Source organism: Microtus oregoni, unplaced genomic scaffold (assembly GCF_018167655.1).
Source record: "Microtus oregoni isolate MIOR12 unplaced genomic scaffold, Mior012 000041F_ref0000270, whole genome shotgun sequence".
Classification (NCBI taxonomy): domain Eukaryota; kingdom Metazoa; phylum Chordata; class Mammalia; order Rodentia; family Cricetidae; genus Microtus; species Microtus oregoni.
Genome location: NW_024543208.1, coordinates 13632598 through 13653124, shown reverse-complemented (window position 1 = coordinate 13653124; position 20527 = coordinate 13632598). Strand labels below are relative to the sequence as shown.

Sequence of the window (20527 nt, the reverse complement as noted above, 5' to 3'; positions counted from 1 at the left end):
GCTGAAAAAGCACACAATGCAGATTGAAGGCCTGGCTTAATTTAGCCATGAGCATGATATATGTGTCTAGGTGACCAATATTCATTCACACATGCATCCGCTCATCCATCCATTTGACTGCATATGCTAGCCAGCATTAAGGTTATGTGCTGAATCCTAAGATAGGAAAGGAAGCCTAGGGCGTGGGTCTGCTTCTCAAGAGCCTCATAATATATTCATCGAGGAAAAGCTATTCAAGGTGAACCTTGAAGGATAAGAAACACCAGCCAGGTAAAACCCCCAAACGTGGGATAATGTGACTCGGTGTGAAAGAGACAAGGCCAAGAAGTTAGGGTCGTTGAGTGTTGGAATCACTCAAACGATTAAGTGGAAGAATGACGTGCACAGAATGGGGTTTGTGGTGATTTCCTGACCCCTGCCTGGGAAAACCGGCCAACTATGAGGTTCACACACATACTTTCTAGAATTATGGAGTTTCCTTGTTAGGGGAAATCCTACAACTTGAGCTCTGGCTCTGTCCTTCTAACCTTGCAAAGAGCCAAATGATGCATATTTGGGGACTGACTGAAAAGGATATACAGGGATATGTATTTTGAGAAGCAGTGAGTTGGCTGGGATGTTACTCAACATCATCTAGAGATTCTGTTGTCAGAAATATCAGCAGATGCCACTCAGATATGCAGATTTTTAGGTCCATGAGAATATAAAATATTCATTCCTCTGTCTTCTCCATAACCACCTCCCATAGATGCCAAATTTGGAGAGCCAGTAGGAATCTAGAGTAAGTTGTAGCCAGAGAGAGATTGAATCCAGATACTCCAGATACTCCACCATAATACTCCACTTTTTGGAATGGTCCCATTGATAGACTGGCTCACCCCCTGGAAAGATGTTAAAATGAGTTAGATGGCATAGTAAAGAAACTGCTTTTGACTATTAAATTGTGAGTGACTCACTCATCCCCAGACTGTGAGGGCTGGAAGGTTTCTTAGGCATCATCTCATCTAGCCCACTCATTTTCTGGTGAAGAAATCACACCTTCTTCATGTTTAATGCCTGGGATGCAGACTGATGCCTTGAAAATATTTGGTACCTGGAAAATATTTTTAAAGGGGTTATTTCTGAGGACAAAATAAGGAAAAAGATACTCCTACAACTACACAAAAAATACTCGGTGGAGGTTTTTATGCCATATGCAATTAATGACTGCAGGTAGTGATCTTCTGGCCAATTGGTTTTGTGCTTCTTGATATCAGAGGAAAGAATGCATCATCAGGACAGCTGCCAAAACATCCTGGGAAATAGGAGGGATTTCATTTATGTCATTTTCTTAGTCTTAGTGTGTTAGGGAGTAAACACAGGCTGTGTCCTCTGCCCCATTGCCTTTGCCCCAGTCCCATCAGTTGCTCACTCAATTGTTCCTAAGTCGGTGTCTTTCCCCTCTTTCCTTGGCCTCCTAGAGAAGTGGGATCAGCATGTGACCTTTGCCTAGAAGGGAGAATCCTGGTGCAGTATGCTTTCAATGCCTCTTCCCCGATGCCCTGTGGACCATCAGGGCACTGGAGTCCTCGGGAAGCAGAAGGTAAGTTGGAGTTTATTGACATACGTGGGATCAGCATGTGACCTTTGCCTAGAAGGGAGAATCCTGGTGCAGTATGCTTTCAATGCCTCTTCCCCGATGCCCTGTGGACCATCTGGGCACTGGAGTCCTGGGGAAGCAGAAGGTAAGTTGGAGTTTATTGACATGCGTGGCACACAGAAGATAACCTCCTGTACATGAAATTTTATTCCTTTTTATCAGTCTTTAACACTATTCGTTAATTTAACAAGTATTTTTTAGCATATATACTATTCTAAGTATGCTATTCTTATGTTACGTATGATGAAATGAAGTCACAAATATATTATATAAGAATCAAAGCCACATGATACATTCATGTGTTCATATAACTTACTGACTCCAGTGGCTTGCTGGCCCAGACAGGTCACATTAGAGCTATTGAGTGACTTCAAAGCATCAATCGTCTTTGACCCTTCTTCAGGTATTAAAAAGGCTAGATGGGTCTTTCTTGTATGTGTCACGACTCTTTTTCCCCATGTAAACTTTTGTTAGTTACCTCTGTTCTACTCTCCACCCATGGCCAGATCTTGCCATGTACAGAGGGCATTCTCAGGCGTCCCAAGACGACAATGACTGGGCCTCCTCAGAGCATCTTTGTGTTGTATATGCACAGAAAACAACTCCTGTGTCCTATTGAAACAGAGAACAACTTCAGTCAAACCCTGACTTTGGCACTTTGGCACTTAGCCTTGAATCCAGACTGGCAGAGAACCCATGACTTCCTTCTCATATCACATTTCCCTTTCCCTGCCCTGAAACATTCACACATTGGCCCTGGCCCCTGCCAGTTCCACAAAACTCCAGTGCAAGTCAGCTGGTGGCCACCATCATTGGGTGCGACAACATGACATCAGTTCATCAGAGGGAGCAGAACCTATACCTAGCGGAGCATCCATGAGAATTCCTTCTCTACCATCTATATGTTTAGAAAGAGGGTTGGAAAGGATGCTAAAGATAGACTAAAGGAAAGGAAAAAGATCAGAGTGGAAAGTGAAGTTGAAAATGATGGTCCTAGACTTTTTTTTTCTGAAGTACTTAAAATAAAGATGGGATTTGAATGTGGGGATGCTAAATAAATCTTTCTGGAATATAAAGCAAGAGTGATATCTGGGAGAAGCCTGCAGTTCATCCTCGCAGAGTCACAGACTACCAGACCTGTAAGGGACACTTGAGGTCAGCAGACTCCAGTCCCCATCAGTGAAGGAATTTATTCAATGATCTTCTTCACTGTGGCACTCCCTAACCTAATTAGTTCTTCCTAATTTGTAGACATAATTTCCCCACTTAAATGATACCCACTCAGACAAATCTACATATCTCTGATACCTGCGAACACTTTGCAGACTTGCATAACATGTTCCCACTTTCCTGTGTACGTGCCATGGGGGTGTATGCTGGGAACAGTCTTGGGCACACAGGTGAGGCAAGGCTGGCTATTCACTAGGAGTGAGGTCAGTGAATGGGCAGTGACCATGTGGTGAAAATAAACCATGCTCACATAAGTCAAGGGCTAAAGACCCAGTAAACAAGAGTCTTCACCCAAGACTACAGAATTGTGCTTCCCACTAAATGTCACTAGACACATTTAAGCACTGAAGCAATTTTAAAATTTAAAGAAGGGAAGTTTCCTAGGTGTAGTCCAAAGTGTCTTCAAAGTCAGAATTATTTTTGTAATTATTATGACATCATTTGCTATTCCTTTCCCATTCTCTCCTGGGAATACAGTGGAGCTTTTCAGGGCTACAGAGCAAGAAATGCTATTAATCCTCTGACAGATAAAGCAATGCACACTATATATACATTTTGTACCTGTACAATGCATCCATTCACAGATATGCAATGGTGTACAAGTAGACGTAAACCACCAAAGCAAAAGCTCCTAATAATGCAGTGTGCATTTATGTGGATTCACAGCATGAGCAGTGTGGTGAAGGTAACAGGTACTGAACTGTTGAGGTGGGTAGTGCCCACATAAGAGTGGCCTCTTTGTTAAGAGGGAAAAGATGTTATGTTCTTAGGTCAGAGTAGATCACCACTTCATGAACTCTAGTTTGGAACTCCATAAAAGGGTGATACCTGCGGAGATGCTAAGGGTCCGAAGCGGAGAGAAGGGAGAAAATCAGCGTTGTGAGATAACTGAGAGGTAGAATCTGCAGGGCTCGTCCTCAGCTGCAATCATCTTGTTTCCAGACACCAACACACTCCTTCATGCAAACCAAACGTGTCCCTTAGCGAAGCCTGTTCCTGGTTTGTCCTGGCTCCCTTTGAGGGTGGCATGCAGTGCATAGTCAAGCACAAGTGCTGAGTCCCTGGATGTCCGAGTTACTCGCTCCCAAGCACTGCCTAGAAGTTCCTATATGCATTTGCTGCGTTCCTGCTAGGAGGAGACACCGCTCTGTGCTTACGGTATCACGTGCTTTGTGATCCATTGGCACAGACTCTTTTACTATTCTTGAAGAAATAAACTGTTCGATGGGTCAAACTTTATAATTTATTTCCCAACTCATTTTCAACCTATTTATCTTTGTGTGTTTAAGTTTTGGGACCTCCTAAACTAACAGAAAACTCCCAAATTCATGAGCAATACCAAATAAATCTGTGGGATTGAGAAAAGGTATGGGACAGAATTAAAAGGGGTGTTCCTCACCCTGATGCTGCCAACTACCCTGTGCCTTTGAAGTTCTTAAAATACTCCCAACACGGTATCTTACTCACACAATGGAATGTCAACCTACAGTGAGCTTCTTTAACTCCATATTAGATTATAAAGATTTTCATTTTTAAGAAATCTATTTACTATCCACTGCATTAATTCCCTTTCCTCCACAGTAGGAAAACAAAACAGAAACAAAAACAAATGAAAAAAATCTCATCTCGGCTCACAGAAAACAGCTGTACTCTTATTTCTAAAGCAAAACCTATGTTTCATGGATACATAGTTCTTGAAGTATGTACATTACATTTATAAAACAGAAACTAGATGGGTGAATCTGACTGATTTAAAGCCCACTTATAATCACTTAGGCAAGCAATAATTTATTCCAAGTGTTGGCCTTTCCATGAGAGATGGGCACATGGCACCACCTTTTTTCATTATTTCCTGTTTGTATGAGTGCTGTCTTTATTGTTCTTCCTAGAATATTTCAGGTGTGCTAAAGCATGCTTTAAAGAAAATCTTACCACTATATCTATGTTCATGTCAACAGCACAGGGTATATTACTTAAACATACTAGGGATACCTGTATAGATTTTCATAAATGTAAATTTGGGTCAGCATAAATATGTGTAAATATATTTCTATATGTGTGTCTTATTCCTAGTACATGACTTATTCTGTATATGACTTATTCATAGTGGACTGCTTATATAAAAATGAGTTTTCTCATGTAGTCACTATATATGCAGAAGGATATTGTGTTCATAAGGAACTAATAGATCTTTGTAACTCTCTTTGGATTTCTTCCTTTTTCTTTTGTCACTTTTTTGTCTCCTTCCTCCCTCTCTCCCTTCCTTCCTTCCACTTTTTGCTTCCTATTCTCAGTCCTTCTTTGTGTCTCACAACCAATCAGTTTTAATCAGGACACCTTTTGTTACTCTTTAGGGACTTGAACTCATGATCTCTGATGGTCCCTTTTTTTCTGATCCATAGATGTGTACTCTCTGCAATATCTTTACTAGCCTCATCAGACTAGAAGCTACATGAACACCAAGAGAACATCTGAAAACCTACTACCCAGGAACTAGCTTAATATACTATAAATACCCAGAACTCTATAATTATTATTGCAATGCATGGATAGACATATGAATGGATGGATAGCTGATTGGTAGGTGGATGGATAGATGGTTGGAAAGAGAAAGAATAGACAGACGGAGGGACAGGTTAATGGATGGGTTGATGGATGATGGATTGGTAGCTGGATAGATGGACAGATGGATGAATAGACAAATGAACAATTGATGAATAGATAGCATCTATTCTCTAAGCAGTGTTTTGTAACAACAGATGTTATGTCATTCACTTGTCTAAAATTTACAAGGAGTTCTTCATCTATCTCAGAGTACAGTTCATGCCCTATAATGTGATATACAAAACACTTCCTAATATGGATTCTGTTTACTCTGTTGTCAACACTTACTACTCTTTTTGTGAAACTGTAAGTCTTACTAGCTCACGTTCTTTCTCCACCATTGCCTGTGCTTGTATTGCTTTCTCAAAGATGTTCTTTCCTAGTTCCTCATTCCTTCTCCTGGCTAATATATTTCTGAGATTTATTAAAGATCTCATTCCATTTCCTCTTTACAACTACCTTCGAAGTGGGTAACAATGAAGTTGGTAACACAACTGAAGTTGAAGAGTTGAGATTTAAATTCAACTATCATTGCTTCAAAGCCTGTCACATGGCTTTGACCAGCAATATCAGATAATGTTCTATTACTGTAAGACAATTGCTTAGCCATCTGAAGCTAAGTTTTATTTTCTGTAGAATGTATTTAATAGAATCGGCGCTATAGACTTGCTGCCAGAATACAAAACACTAAGACATGCAATGTGTTTTATGCAGTACATACACAAAGAGTCTGGTGGGTGTATGAAGCCTTGTATTATTAGAAAGAGGTGTCCTTCTTGGTAATAAGTGTTAATTTGTGACCCTTGTGGTCCTTTTTCTCATATATAAGCATCTGTCTCTAATAACAAGACAAGTAGAAACTTTGCTAAAATTTCCACTCCTTGTACTTATTTGAAAATTTTGATCAGACTTACCTTATCTTTTGGAAAGCATTTGGTCCCTCTGCTGATAAACAAGAAAACAGGAATGATGAACCAAACATATTTGTCATCTTTGTTCTCCTGTGGCTTTCTTACCATTGACAGTCATTTTCCCCAATATCAGGAGATAGATCAATTGAACAAAAGTCTATATCATACAGTTCTTGTTAAATGCAGGGATCATTAAGATTAGAGTCCCACTGGTATCACTGATGTTGGTCCAACCTGTTTAGACTTACAGAAGCACCAGAAAATACCCATCAGAAGAGGAGAGCAAGACAGGCCTTTACTCTCAGACAAAGTCTCAGAGGAAACTGAACTGTGAATGACAGACCTCCAAGTCAGACTTGAAACCGTTTTATCTCTCGTCCTCCCTTCCCCTACATGAGGTCATTCCATACCACTGAGATTCTCTGAGTTCTGTCTGTTTTGACTCAAGGACAGTGGAGAAAGAAGAAAAAAATGTGCTCTTGCTACTTTTCCTCAGAGAAAGGCTGCTTCATCTCCACGGATCTCAATCTGCTGCGACTGCTAAATTCTTCCCTCCTGAGGTCACATCTAGACCTGGAGGCCCTCTTCTGTGTAGCTGAGAAAAGTAATCATAACTCAGTGTGGTGATGAGTTCTATTTGCTTAAGTGAGAGAGAGAGACAGTTGGTGAAGAGAGAATTTCAAATTGTATTGTCAGCCATAGTCTCTTCTCCTAAGAATCACAGAGTGGGGGTGCTTATGCTGTTATTGTTGTTTCTACTTTCTCTATTTTAGAACCTTAATTGTTTCATTTAAGAGATGAATCTGCTCAAGAATTAAACACGCTAACAGGACAGAGAAAGTCTTCGTAGAAAGAATCTCTTCTTTATTTCTATACAAGGCATCAAAGCCTCTGAATGGAAGCTTAGGAAGGAAAGCTGAGCATTCTTAGCTCAGTCTTCAGACATTTGAAGTTCACTTCAGTGACTCATCTGGGCTCTGTTTTGTAGGGTTAAGGAAGAGCTGAGAACTCTATATACAGCAGATTATCCATGACTCTGAGATCCACTCTTTTATCTCTAAGTTCTCATCACACAGATCTTTTCTGGGGTCTATGAGAAACTGTGAAAACTAGAATGAAGCGAGAACTCATTTGCATCTCTTTCTCCATAGGTCATCCAGATGTGGAACAGCCGTGTAAATCCAGTGTCAGAACCTGGAGTCCAAACTCAGCAGTCAATCCACACACAGTCCCTCCAGCTTGTCCTGAGCCACAAGGCTGCCACCTTGAGCTGAAATTCCAGTACCCCTTGGTCCCCGAGTCTCTGACCATCTGGGTGACCTTTGTCTCCACTGACTGGGACTCTAGTGGAGCTGTAAATGACATCAAACTATTGACTGTCAGTGGAAAGAACATCTCTTTGGGTCCTCAAAATGTGTTCTGTGATATCCCACTGACCATCAGACTCCGAGAAGTGAGTGAGGAGGTATATGGCATCCAGATCTATACTCTTGATGAACACCTGGAGATTGATGCAGCCATGCTGACCTCCACTTCAGACAGCCCACTGTGTATGGAGTGTAAACCCCTACAGTATAAAGTGCTCCGGGACCCTCCTCTTCAGAAAGACATAGCCTCATTACTGCACCTCAACAGAAGATTCGTGGACATGTGAGTGCCTTCTCCTAGCATGAGCTGATATAATTGATGGGCTGTGGAGAGATGTGGGGAAAGTCAGAAAATTCTGGACTAGAAGGAGAAAGTTCACCTCAGTCAGACTTACTTCTAGAGATTGTACCCCAGTGTTGAGTGAGGAATTTGTTTTAATACAGCAGAATTGGTACAATGGGAAGGGCCATGAATAATAAATGTGTCAGGAGTAGAGATATCTCTTCTCTGTGAAATTCACTTATCTCTTCAAAATTTAGTATTTCCAACAGCAAACACGGGAGTTGGATGTGAATGGCAATGAAAAAGTCTTTTATTACTAATGAAAAGGAGAGAGCTGAACTTTGCTAATGATTTCTTTTTATATAAAATTGAAGTAGATTTGCACATTCTGATTGCTTCTCCAGTGGACGAAAATGGTAATGTAGTAACAACTTCACTGGAACTTGGGTACACACCTAGGCAGCCACATAAAATATGTCTAGACTTTGAATACCTCTAGATACCATCCTTCTGTTTGTTTTATTTCCTGAGGTAGAAAAGAGTTCCTAACTTCTTTGATCGTCGAGTATCTTACAACTGTAGGTGTCTGTAACTGCTTTTGTAGATGAAAAGGAGATGCTCACAATATGTGTCATCAACACTTACTTTTTAAGCACTTTTCTAGCATTTTCTTTTCATTCTTGAGATATATGTCTTATAATAAATATACCTTGTGATGAGGTCAATAGTGGTTGGGGTGGTGGTGGTGGTGGTGGTGTGTGTGTGTTTGTGTGTGTGTGTGTGTAACTTATCTGTTGTTATGACCAAAAAGAAAGGAAGGAAGGAAGGAAGGAAGGAAGGAAGGAAGGAAGGAAGGAAGGAACTGAGGCAAATCAAGGGGAAGGTTATGTTGTCTCTGGTTTCAGAACTTTAGAATATTATCACTTGGACATGTTCCTACTGACCATTGCTAGAGGCAGAACAGAACACCACAACAGAGAGCATAAAGTAGAGCAGAGATGTTTATGTCATCTCGAAAGCAAAGAGAAGGCTTCACTTTCATCATACCATCCATTCTCCAGAGCTCAATAGGTTTATGAATCCATGAATATATTAATTCCTTTATGTTATCAAAGCCTTCATGATCCAATCACCTCTCAAATGCCCCCACCTCTGCATTCTGCTTCAATGGGAGCTAAACCTTTGATATATGAACTGTTAGATGATATTTAAGATTCAAACCATAAATAGCATTCTGTCTACCGGACAGAAGTCTATAATAAAGTGTCAGTCATTCATGTTGCCCATTCTATAATCACAATCCTACAGTCATTGTCAACTTGCATAGGAGGAAAAAGAAGACTTTCAGATGTGAGTGGTGAGATGGGAGATTGGAATGTAATCCCAAATCAGTCTATCCAACTTATGTTCTGTCAAAGATTTGTCTAACTTCTGTTTTAGGCGTTAAATCATGGTGGAGACTTAACTGACTAATTTGAGCATAAAGAGTCTGTACAGTCAAACAACAAACTTTATGTAATACTTCCTATGTACAAGAAATGCTGGTAGGAACGTTCAGAATAATAGAAAGAGCAATAGCCCAGGATGCAGATGCTTCATATTTAGTCCTAGTCAGCCCACTCACTAATATGAGGTAAATTGGCTTCCCTTCTTGAGCACTCCTTTTTCTTCTGTCTGATGAAAATACCGAATTCCATGGTTTCTGCAAGTTTTGTTTGGCTCTTTATTCAGTTCTAAGATGATATAAGACACTATCGCTACTCTATGTACTCAAAAATATTTACTAAACCAATCATTAATGGAATCCAAATACTGGAAGGAAACTTTTAATCGTTTTAAGAGACAGACCACTTTCAAACACTTTACCAGCACTTCCCTTTAAATGCCCGCGATGAATGCACACGTCTCAGGCCAAATGTTGCCCCACACTGAATGGGAGATGAATACCATCTGTTTAAGGACTCAGTGGGAGCACTTGGTTTGTGTTTGAGAATGTACTTAAAACTTAAGTACATAGTCTTTCCATGAAAATACTCCATAACCCTGTCTTGTCCTTCTCCTCACTTGTCTGGGCTGGTAAAATTCTGTAAATTTGTAGCTACTTAAGATTTCTTTATAAAACAATAGCGGAAAGCAAGAATAGATGCCTCAAAGCCTCAGTTTAAACATGGCTTTCGTTTTTTGCTTTGATTTATGAGCCTGTGAGAGCTGACATGTATTTGATAAATGCGGAGCGGTGGAAATGAAACAGAAGAAAAAGCACCCCGGATTCTATTCTCTGCTAAGTCACTAACTCACTCTGGGATCTTGTATGAGTCACTTTTTTTAGTCTTTAAATGCCTCAATTCTATAAGAGGGAGGTTTGTGCTTAAATCATGGTTCTTAAATTAGGTTGCTCATTTCAAAATCATGAAATACTTTTAAATGGCCTCCTTCTAACCTTTTCCCTCTCACACTTTCCTCTTGGGTATTAGTTAATAGTAAGGCCTGAAGATCAGGACTTGTAAGCATCTCATGAAGTGATTATACTATGTCATGGAGTTTTAGACCTCCTGCTCTTAGGCAGTGTCTTAGCTCCTAGCATGCTGCCCCAGATCAAGTACATCAGCCTCGCTTGGGAACCCAGAAAGGCCAGGTTCTCAGGCCCTGGCCAGATTCCTGAATCACAAATCCCATATGTAGGGTCTCTCCAGGTGATTCTCTGGCTGGTTAAAGTTTAACTGCCACTGCTCTTGGTGAGCTCTAAGACCTAGGAATTGCCAAGTTTTCTTTCACTCTCAATGGTATTCTTTCAATTTGCAAGTATGAGAGGAAGGCAATCTGTGTAGTCATCTGTACTGAGGCCTGTGGATGCCAAGGACCACTTAGACTGCCCTTTCAAGGAAAGCCCTCCACCTGAGTGCTGAGGAGAGGATACCCACAGAGTCTCTGTGATAGAGAGTGGTTCCTGTGCCACTTTACACCTAAAAGCATCACTGTTAGTTCAAAGTTCTAATGTACCACTTGTTCTGTTTTTCTTGGTTTTTCCATTTTACAGTGAAATATTTCTTTATAGACCCTTGTATATGACAAGTGCCAGACTCAGGTACTGATTAACTTTCCTGTTTGCCTGGTTTTTAAAGGTATTTATTTTTATTTTATGTGTATGCTTTGCTGTATGAACACATGTGTACCACATGTGTGCCCACAGAGGTCAGAGAAAGGCATTGGGTCTCTCAGAAAATGGAGAAGGTTGAGAGCTACCATACGGGTGAAAGGGAATGAATGACAGGCACTCAAGTACCCTCAAAGGCCAGTAAGCACCCTTAACCCCTGACACCTCTTCAGCCCTCCTATTTGCCTCTCTTGATAATCACAAATAAAATTGTTGGAGACTAATACTGGGTTGTACTGGGATTTCTCAACTGTATATATCCTGAATCACTGAGGAATAAAAGGAAAACACATCACCTCAAGTCCACATACCACTTCAACTCACTTTTATCTCTCAGTAATTTGAGTATGGAACCCTACCACAAATAGTACACATGCATATGTGTATGTGTGTGAGAGAGACAGAGAGAGATTGCTGCTTTTAATTTTTCCATATTACATAAATTGGCTTTTATACAAATTCTGTATAAAGACTGTTTGGGATGGAAGGGGGGTCTTTTTTTCTTCTGACTCAACCCATTACGTGATTCCCTTTGACCTTAGTCTCAATTTTTTTCTCCCAACAGAAATATTTATTCTTTCTGTTATCTGCACTAGAGATAGTTTTCCAAGGTATGACATTGATGGAAAGAGCCCTCTATGCTTACTCCGTGGAAGTTTCTGGTAGACTAATTACTTTTGGCAAGGACAAGAAAGAAATGTGGAATTGTTCCACCTACTTAAGCCAAACACTACATTGTATGAGAATTGACACTATCAGAATTAAAGGGCCAGCATCAACTTTGCTAATAACTAACTACCTCAATGTGTGACACCAAGGCAGATTACGTCACCTCTTGGGTCTTTGTTTCCAATCCTATAAAATATAAAATGAAGGACCTGCACATTAAGATTTTCTCTGTGGACAAATCTACACAGAGAGAGGTTAGGAAAAGTGAGTTTTACACTTTTTTCACTAAAAGAATTCAACAGGAGTTGCTTAGGATAATTAGTCCTTCCGAGACTCTAACTGGCTTAAAAAACCTCACTGAGATGTGTTACCTGTGACCAATACCAACCATTAACTGTTCACACTTCTTTACATTTCTTCTAAGTGCTTAGAACACAAGTTGTAAAGTCATGCCTCGAAATGACATATTCAACCTTGAATGGCTAGTTCATAGTCGGGTTCAAGTCCCAGATTTAATTCCAAACTCTCTCTCCTAGGCACTCTACCTTATACTCTCATATCAGAAGGGACAGTCTAAGAGCTTGAGGGGTGTACTGGTTTGTCCAGATTTCTAGACACAAGATGTAGAACAGGGGATTGCAAGGCAGAAGCTGCCAGCCAACAATCAACTCCTGTGGCCTACTGCTGGTAGCAAAGAATACATATTTCCTCGTTCTCTATGACCCTGGATGGGAAAAAAGAACAGATTAGTTTTTCAATTTAATTGGCTGTCATACCGTCCTTGGATTTTCCCCAAAATGAAGACTCTATATAAAACTAACTGAAGATAGTAGATAGATAGATAGATAGATAGATAGATAGATAGATAGATGATAAATAATATGAAGTATTAAATGAGGAACAGCAATAGCTGCTCATTTTGGTATCTGTCTGTTTCATCCATCTAACAATTCAGTCAACAAATACTCAAATATTTACTAGCTGTCTGTTTGATGCTGTACTCTGTGCTTAGAAATGAAGGGGTGTTAGTAATTCCCCAAGGTCTCAGGTTCTATGGGAAACAATGTTTCTGCTGTTGTAGTTGTACTTTTCTTTGGGCTGACAACTCACAGAAAACAACATAAAGACTTAGTATTAATTATGAAAGCTCGGCCTATACTTAGACGTGTCCCACTAACTCTTAAAACTTAAATTAACCATTTACATTAATCTATGTTTTGCCTCATATTTTAACACCTCTCTTCCATCTTGCACCTCCTGTTTCCTCTTTGTGTCCTCTGGTGTCTCTCTCACACACCTTGATTCATCCCTTCTTTCTCTCTGCTCAGAAGTCTTGCCTAACCTCTCTGCCTAGCTATTGGCAGAATATAGCTCTTTATTAAACCAATCAAAAGGCATCTTGATGAAGTCACATTTTCACAGTATACAAAAACTCTATTCCACAACATGTTGTAAATGATGTTTTGATGACACCAAAAGATTAAAAAATTGATATATAAACTCAGAACTGGAATATGAGTTCTTCAAATGTTGCATTACTTTTTTTCTGTCTGTTCGTTGATGTATTCTGAGCACCCAGAACCATTCCAACCACAAAGGAGACACTAAGTAAATATTTTTTAGTGGATCTGGAATGGAGGAATAGAAGAAAGTTAACAATCAAGGAGAATCAAAGAACCTTAAGCTTACTAAGTGTTTATTAAGCACTTGTCAAACACTTACTAAAAGGTTCACATAGATAACCTCCATGACCTTAGTAGTTATAACAATCCCCTCCTTCCCAGGTTATAGATAATGACCTGAAACACCAAGGCAGGACAGATGACAACATCCATACAGCTATCAAGGGACAGATCTGGGACATATTAAGTGATGACTCTGTTGAGTGTTAACTGCCATTCTCTTGGTTAGTGCTTCTCTCTTCATATTCTTTTCAAATGCAGAAACATAAGGACCTTTAAACATCTTTATCTCCCAACTCAGTTCTTTGTATATCTCATTGTATGCATTTATAATTCTCTAATATTCAGATTTGCATGCTTCCAACTCTACATATGCCCATTTTTCCTTACCTCCCTGACTTTCTCAGCATAACTCTGGTGTAAAGAAATTTCATTCTTAAGATGTAGGTAGATATTGTGACTCTGACTCCTGAATTATACAGATGAGATTCCAAACTCTTCCTTTGGACTCCGAGTGCTCAGGAGCCACGTTCCTCAGTGTGAAGCCTTTGGTCCTCTCATTGGTTGTTTTTTTTTTTTTTTTTTTTTTTTTGGTTTTTCGAGACAGGGTTTCCCTGTGGCTTTGGAGCCTGTCCTGGAACTAGCTCTGTAGACCAGGCTGGTCTCGAACTCACAGAGATCCGCCTGCCTCTGCCTCCCGAGTGCTGTCTCATTGGTTGTTTTATCAGTAAATACTTTGATGGTTTTTACTTAAGTCCAGGTATTTTTCAGTTGCTAGAAATACAATAATGAATAGAGCAGGAAAAAAAGACCTTGCTTTCGTTGATTACTAAAACAAAGTTTAAAAAGACAAAAACAAACACATACTCATATGTCATGTAAAAACAGACATGTGATGCCAACTTAAGCCAACCTTTAGCCTAACCCAGGGTCAGTTGATGGCCCAGGTGGCTCCTGCAGGCTGTTTAGGTGGTTTTTCAGCTGAATCATGACTTTCAGGGTTTTTTTTCTGAAGCCCCATTTATTTGTTGATCTTTCTCTTTATCCCCCCAATCATCCACTCACCCCTTCTTTGTTGTGATATTAATTCTTTTTCTTTTTATTTATTTTTTCAAACAACTTTTCTCATTTTACATACCAACCCCAGTTCCCACTCGCTACCCTCTTTCTGCTCTGCCCTCCTTACCCACACTCCACCCCCATCCACTCCTCAGAGAGGGTAAGGCTTCCCATGAGGAGTCAACAAAGTCTGACACATCACTTTGAGACAAGACCAAGGCCCTTCCCACTATATCTAGGCTGAGTAAGGTATCCCTCCAAAGAGAAAAGGCTCAAAAATGCAGTTCAAGCACTAGGGATATGTCCTGATCCCACTACCAGTGGCACCACAGACTTCCCCAGTCTCACAACTGTTACTCATATTCAGAGGGACTTGTTGGTCCTATGAAGGTTCCCAATGTCAGTCTAAAGTCAGTGAGCTCTCACTAGCTCTGGTCAACTGTTTCTTTAGGTATCCCCATAATGGTCTTGACCCCTTTGCTCATATTATCACTCCCCCCTCTCTTTGACTAGACTCTAGGAGCTCAGCCCAGTGCTTAGCTGTGGATCTCTGCATCTGCTTCCATCAGTTCCTGGATGAAGATTCTATGATGACTATTAAGGTAGTTATCAGTCTTAGTATAGGGAGAGGTCAATTCAGGCACCCTCTCCATTATTGCTTAATGTCATAGTGGGGAGATTCCTTGTGGATTTCTGGGTACGCTAAGATATAGTCTTAAACCAATCAGATTGGTTAAGATCAAAAACACCGAAGATAGCTGATGCTGGAGAGGATGCAGAGTAAGGGGAACACTCCTCCATTGTTGGTGAGAATGCAAATTTATACAGCCACTTTGAAAATCAGTGTGTCAGTTTCTCACAAAATTGGGAAACTATCTACCCCCACACTCAGCAATACATCTCTTGGGCATATACCCAAAGAATGTACACTCATACCACAAGGACAATTGTTAAATTATGTTCATAGCAGGATCATTCGTAATTGCCAGAACCTGAAAACAACCTATATACCCCACAACTGAAGAATGGGTAAAGAAAATGTGGAACATTTACACAATGGAATACTACTCAGAGGTAAAAAAAAAAAAGTGACATCTTAAAATTTTCAGGCAAATGGATGGAACTACAAACCATTTCAAGTGAGGTAACCTAGACCCAGAAAAAGAAACAAGGTATGTACTCACTCACAAGTTATTATTAGATGTAAAACAAAAGATAACTAGTCTATACTTATTCATTTTTCATTCATTCATCCACTAAACCATCAAAATCCAGCGTAATCATTTTCAGATGTCTCATTTAACATATTATTCAGTGTCTACTCTGTGTCATGAAGTATGTTTAGACTATATGTAGCTCTTATCAATCAGTCACTCCATTATCCCAGTTTTAAAAGGGCACAGAGAGGAACTGAGGACACAGTCATGCTTGAAAAGCACCATGAGGAGCAAAGAAGGATTATAGGAAAGCCCAGAAGTGGTGCTAGCCTGGTTTGAGAGGAAAGGAAGATCTTCTGGACTTAAATCTCCATAGAACTAAAATACACGCAAAATTTGATCACTGAAGTTTTCCAAGGTTCATATGTTTGAAACCATTTTGCATCCAGTGAGCAGTGATGAATGAGTAAAGACATGAATGAAAAAACGAATGTATGTATGAATGAATGAATGAATGAATGAACACATGCAGGGAAGCTCATGGGTGTACACGCTTAATAAGATACCTAATGTAAAGCCTTATAGTAGAAATAATTGCATTCTGACTTATCTATCTAATGCATAAACCTATTTTTATTATTAAATTTTAAATCCTATTTTTATTATTAAATTTTAAATTATTACACAAAGAATTGGTTTGTTGTGACAGTTTAATATTTATATAGTATTATAATTTTCTCATATTCACCCTATTACCTACTCTTGCTTTCCCAACTGCTACTATACCTATTTTTCTCTCCATAACAAGTCATACATGCATATATTTAACTATAGATTCCAAATATGAAAGAAAGCATTTGTCCTTCTGTTTCTCTCCATTGCTCTCTTTTTCACTAACTTACCTTTCTTCTGACCCTTAAATAGCTCTCCTTCAACTTCCATGTCTGTCTGTATTCCTTTCTATCTGTTTTTCAGAGGAGGAATTGTAGTACGTCCTGAATCTGGCTTACCTTGCTCAATGTGATTTTTCAAGTTCTACCCATTTTCCTACGGTTGATATCATTTTGTTCTTTATTTAGACTGTCATTTAATGTATCATAAAACAAATAGATTCAGGTTACTTAGTCAGACCCTATTAATATTAGAGGCTATCTTGTTTCCGCTATATTTTTATTTCATATAAACAAGCAAATAACAGAGTCTGTATTTTTCTATGTTCTTTCTCCAGTGAATCTGCTACAGTGCATGTTCTTATGAATTTCTGTGTAAGCACAAGCATACAAGTTTTTCTCTAGGGTCAATACTGATAAATGGACTTGCTAGACCATAAACTATGGACCTTTTCCATTTTAGTAGACATTCCCTATAGCATTCTGAGAAGGCAAACCATAGTGCCCCCTCCCTCATTTGATCTTTTTAACAGCCTTGTAATTCCACAGCCAGTGTTTACTCTTTGATTCATTTAAAGTTATTTGTCGTTGCCCACTGCATGCATTTAACATGACTTTTCAATGACATGTCATTCTTAATGAACATCTTTTCAAATATTTCCTAGATAGTCTCATTTCTTGTTCTGAGATTTTTGCATTAATATCTTGAAGATAGCACTTATCTTTCATCTCTTCAGATCTCCATCACCCCCTCTATTAAACAGGAGTTCTAATGCCAATCTTCCTTCATTTCCATCGGACGTTGGGATAAAGGTAAAACAGGAAGTCAAGAGGAAATGTGTACTCATGAAGTAGTTACTCTGAGTCATCCTTTATGAATTGATATATTTATCAAACACTTTTTTATTGCACTCCCTTTGCTGGGAAGCAGGCCATGTTCTGAAGATAAAATAGGCAGCAAGAGCCAGTCTTCTTGCTGTCCTCAGTAGAACCTAAATTTAGTCACTGTGGTGATTGGCCTCCCATGTACTTATGAACTCCTGCGTTTCCCGGTATCAGTACTGGCATTATTACCACAATGTAGTAAACACCTCACAGACACCTAGTACTTTTTGTAAGTCTACCAATAAAGTCCTAGCTCATCTAATTTTTAGATGAGGAATTCAAAGCTCAGAGAGGCAGTCATTAATTTAAGCTTCTAGAACTAACAGAACTCGAGATGCCGCTTTTATCTATTTTCCTGCCCCCCTCCCAAGAGCTGCAGCTGCCTGGCAAAGCTGCAGACCATGAGTTACTGGGTGTCTGAAAAAAAAAAAAAATACAAAGTAGTATCTTGATGGATGGAGAAAATGGATAAAAATAGTTTACTCTTAATTCCAAAAGCAACATAATAAGAAAAAAAAGAGAGTGGAGGGGGATCGGAAGAATCACTATTTTTTTAACATTAAGTAAATGAAGAAGAGGAGGATTAAGGAGGCATAGACATTGTCAGACCAACAAGGTTTCCAGTATCCATTGCTGACATGCAGGATTTGGGCTGCACCTCTCCGTGGACTCGGCCTTCTCCCACATTTGCCCTGCAGGATTTTGGCCATGCTTGCAAGTGGCATGGAGTATGAGGGTTGAGAGATCTCTCTCCAATCCCAGAATTAGTACCATTGTTCTTAGCCCAAACTAAGCATTGTGAGTAGTGTTTTACTCTGTATCTGGTAGCTGGGCCTCATCCACCTATAACTTCTGCTTACTAGTTCTCGTCCAAATACCTCTCAGAAAGAAAAATGACTTCTGAGAATATCGGAATAAGCAAAGGGGCTCAGCAGAATTGATGAATCTTCAGGATGAGAAGTTAGAAATACTGGATGTGTCTAATACTGAATGTCACCCTCATGATGATAACAACATAAAGGGACCCTGTCTGATGATGAATTTGAATTTTTGAGTCAGTCACCTGCAGTACTAGGCTTTAACAAAAGTGTTTCTTACAAACTTTCTTTTACAAGTTGGGAAACAGACCAACAAAAATTAAGTGATAGGACACAAAGCTTTGAGATCTGACTACTGGGTTGGTGAGCTGTATCAGCATGTAAGGATGCCTGGCAAAAAGCCTGACTAGAGTTCAATCTCTGAAAAACACATGATAGAAGAAGAGAACCAGCTCCTACAAGTTACCTCCACACATATGCAGTGGCACTAGAGTGCCCACATAGAGGCACACAAATAAAATTAATCTAAAAGTATAAAGAAATGACTACAACATGTCCATCTTTGTGATGGCAGTACAGTCCCAAATCTTACAATCTTATGGGAGAACTAAAGTAAACTCAATGAAAGTACACCAAATTATGGTTACAAACTGAGGAATCTTTTTGTGGGAGGTCACAATAGAATAGCCCCACCCTTAAATGGGTAATATTTGGAGCAAGAGACTAGACAGATAAACAGGGGTAAGATTATGAGGGGTTAAAGGTTCATGTTAAAGAGTTTGGATTTATTCACTGCAAATAAAGAGACTCAACACAATAGGTCAGTTGAGGTGTTCCACGGCATTGCTCTTGGTGAATGAAAGATGAAGAAAGCGTGGCAGAGTCCTTTAAAGACCAAACAAGGGATCAAATCACTGAAATATATATTGAAGGTACGGACATCTAGACTTTCAGACTAGTACCAAGTTACATGAAGACTGGTGAGTGACTCTTGATTGTCTGGATTAACTGCAAAATGAACAATGTCTCATTTTCTGAAACAAAGGACAAAATATATTTTAATTGAGTTTGTTATGAGGGAACAAGATAGATTAATACTTGCTCTTTAGTCTATCATGTTATAGATATCTAAGAATCATATACAAAGAGACGTTCGGCTCAGAGGGCTGTTAAATATACAGGCCTTATTTACTTATAACCAGAACTGAAACCACAGACCCCATTTCTACTCACGTTATGCTGAGTTTCTCTTTTAAACAGCTCCTACCCATAGCCACAACATTTCTGTTTCATACAATATTATTTACCCTATGTAATTTTTAGTGAATCATTACAGACAAAATAATCTGCTTACTTCTACTAACATTTTTACCTTCTAGAGATTGCCTATTTTAAACTCTTCTTTGTATAATGAAATCCTGGTGACCCCACAAGATAAATGGTTTCCTCATTTTGAAAAGATACTCAGAGAAGGTATACAGCTGGCTCTTGTGTGTTCTATGGGGGAAAGATGGCTTTGCTGACTGAATGTTAGAACATCATACAATAGGACTGGGGAGATGGATCATCCATTAAAGGCTAGGCTCACAACCAATATATACTTGTAAAAATTATCAAATAATGCACATGTGTTAATGCATTTATATTTAATGGCTAAGTACAAGATACCATGTTTAGTACTTTCAAATATTTATTTCATTTAGTCCTTTCAGAGAGTTCCTTGAATTTTTATTATTTTTAACTATAAAGTCAAAGAAAGAAACTACTTAAAGCTAGACTTCTCAGTTCATATCTATACGCCCAACACTCAGGAGACATAGCAGGCTGATCATGCATTTAAGGCTACATGGTGAATTCAAGGTTAGCTCTGAATACCTGTATAAAACTTCTCCTCCAAAACATAAAATAAATTTATTTATAGAATTTTGAGATAATATTTTAAAACTCTGCTCACCCGAGCCTTTCATAGTAGCATGTAGGAAGAAACTTCTGTCAATCACAGTTGTAGTAACAACTGTATTGGTTCTCCTCGGGTATGGTTGACGATTAGACAGTCGAGTCCAGTTGTTATACACCATTATAGGTTGGAGAGAGAATTAGTTTCTACTCTAGGGAGATGGGTGATGGGTCTCAATACACCAGCGATAACTCATGACTACGCAAGTGTCTGTCCCTGTTG

General features: G+C 39.3%; 1 protein-coding gene across 1 annotated transcript in view; it reads left to right on the top strand.

Moving 5' to 3' along the window:
* The window catches only part of Pappa (pappalysin 1), a 228225-nt gene that overhangs the window by 65444 nt on the left and 142254 nt on the right, over positions 1 to 20527 (top strand). Inside the window, exons 6-7 of the mRNA XM_041632518.1 lie at positions 1461 to 1582; positions 7536 to 8034. Coding sequence (XP_041488452.1) covers positions 1461 to 1582; positions 7536 to 8034 — 621 coding nt within the window. The remainder of the gene's footprint in view (positions 1 to 1460; positions 1583 to 7535; positions 8035 to 20527) is intronic.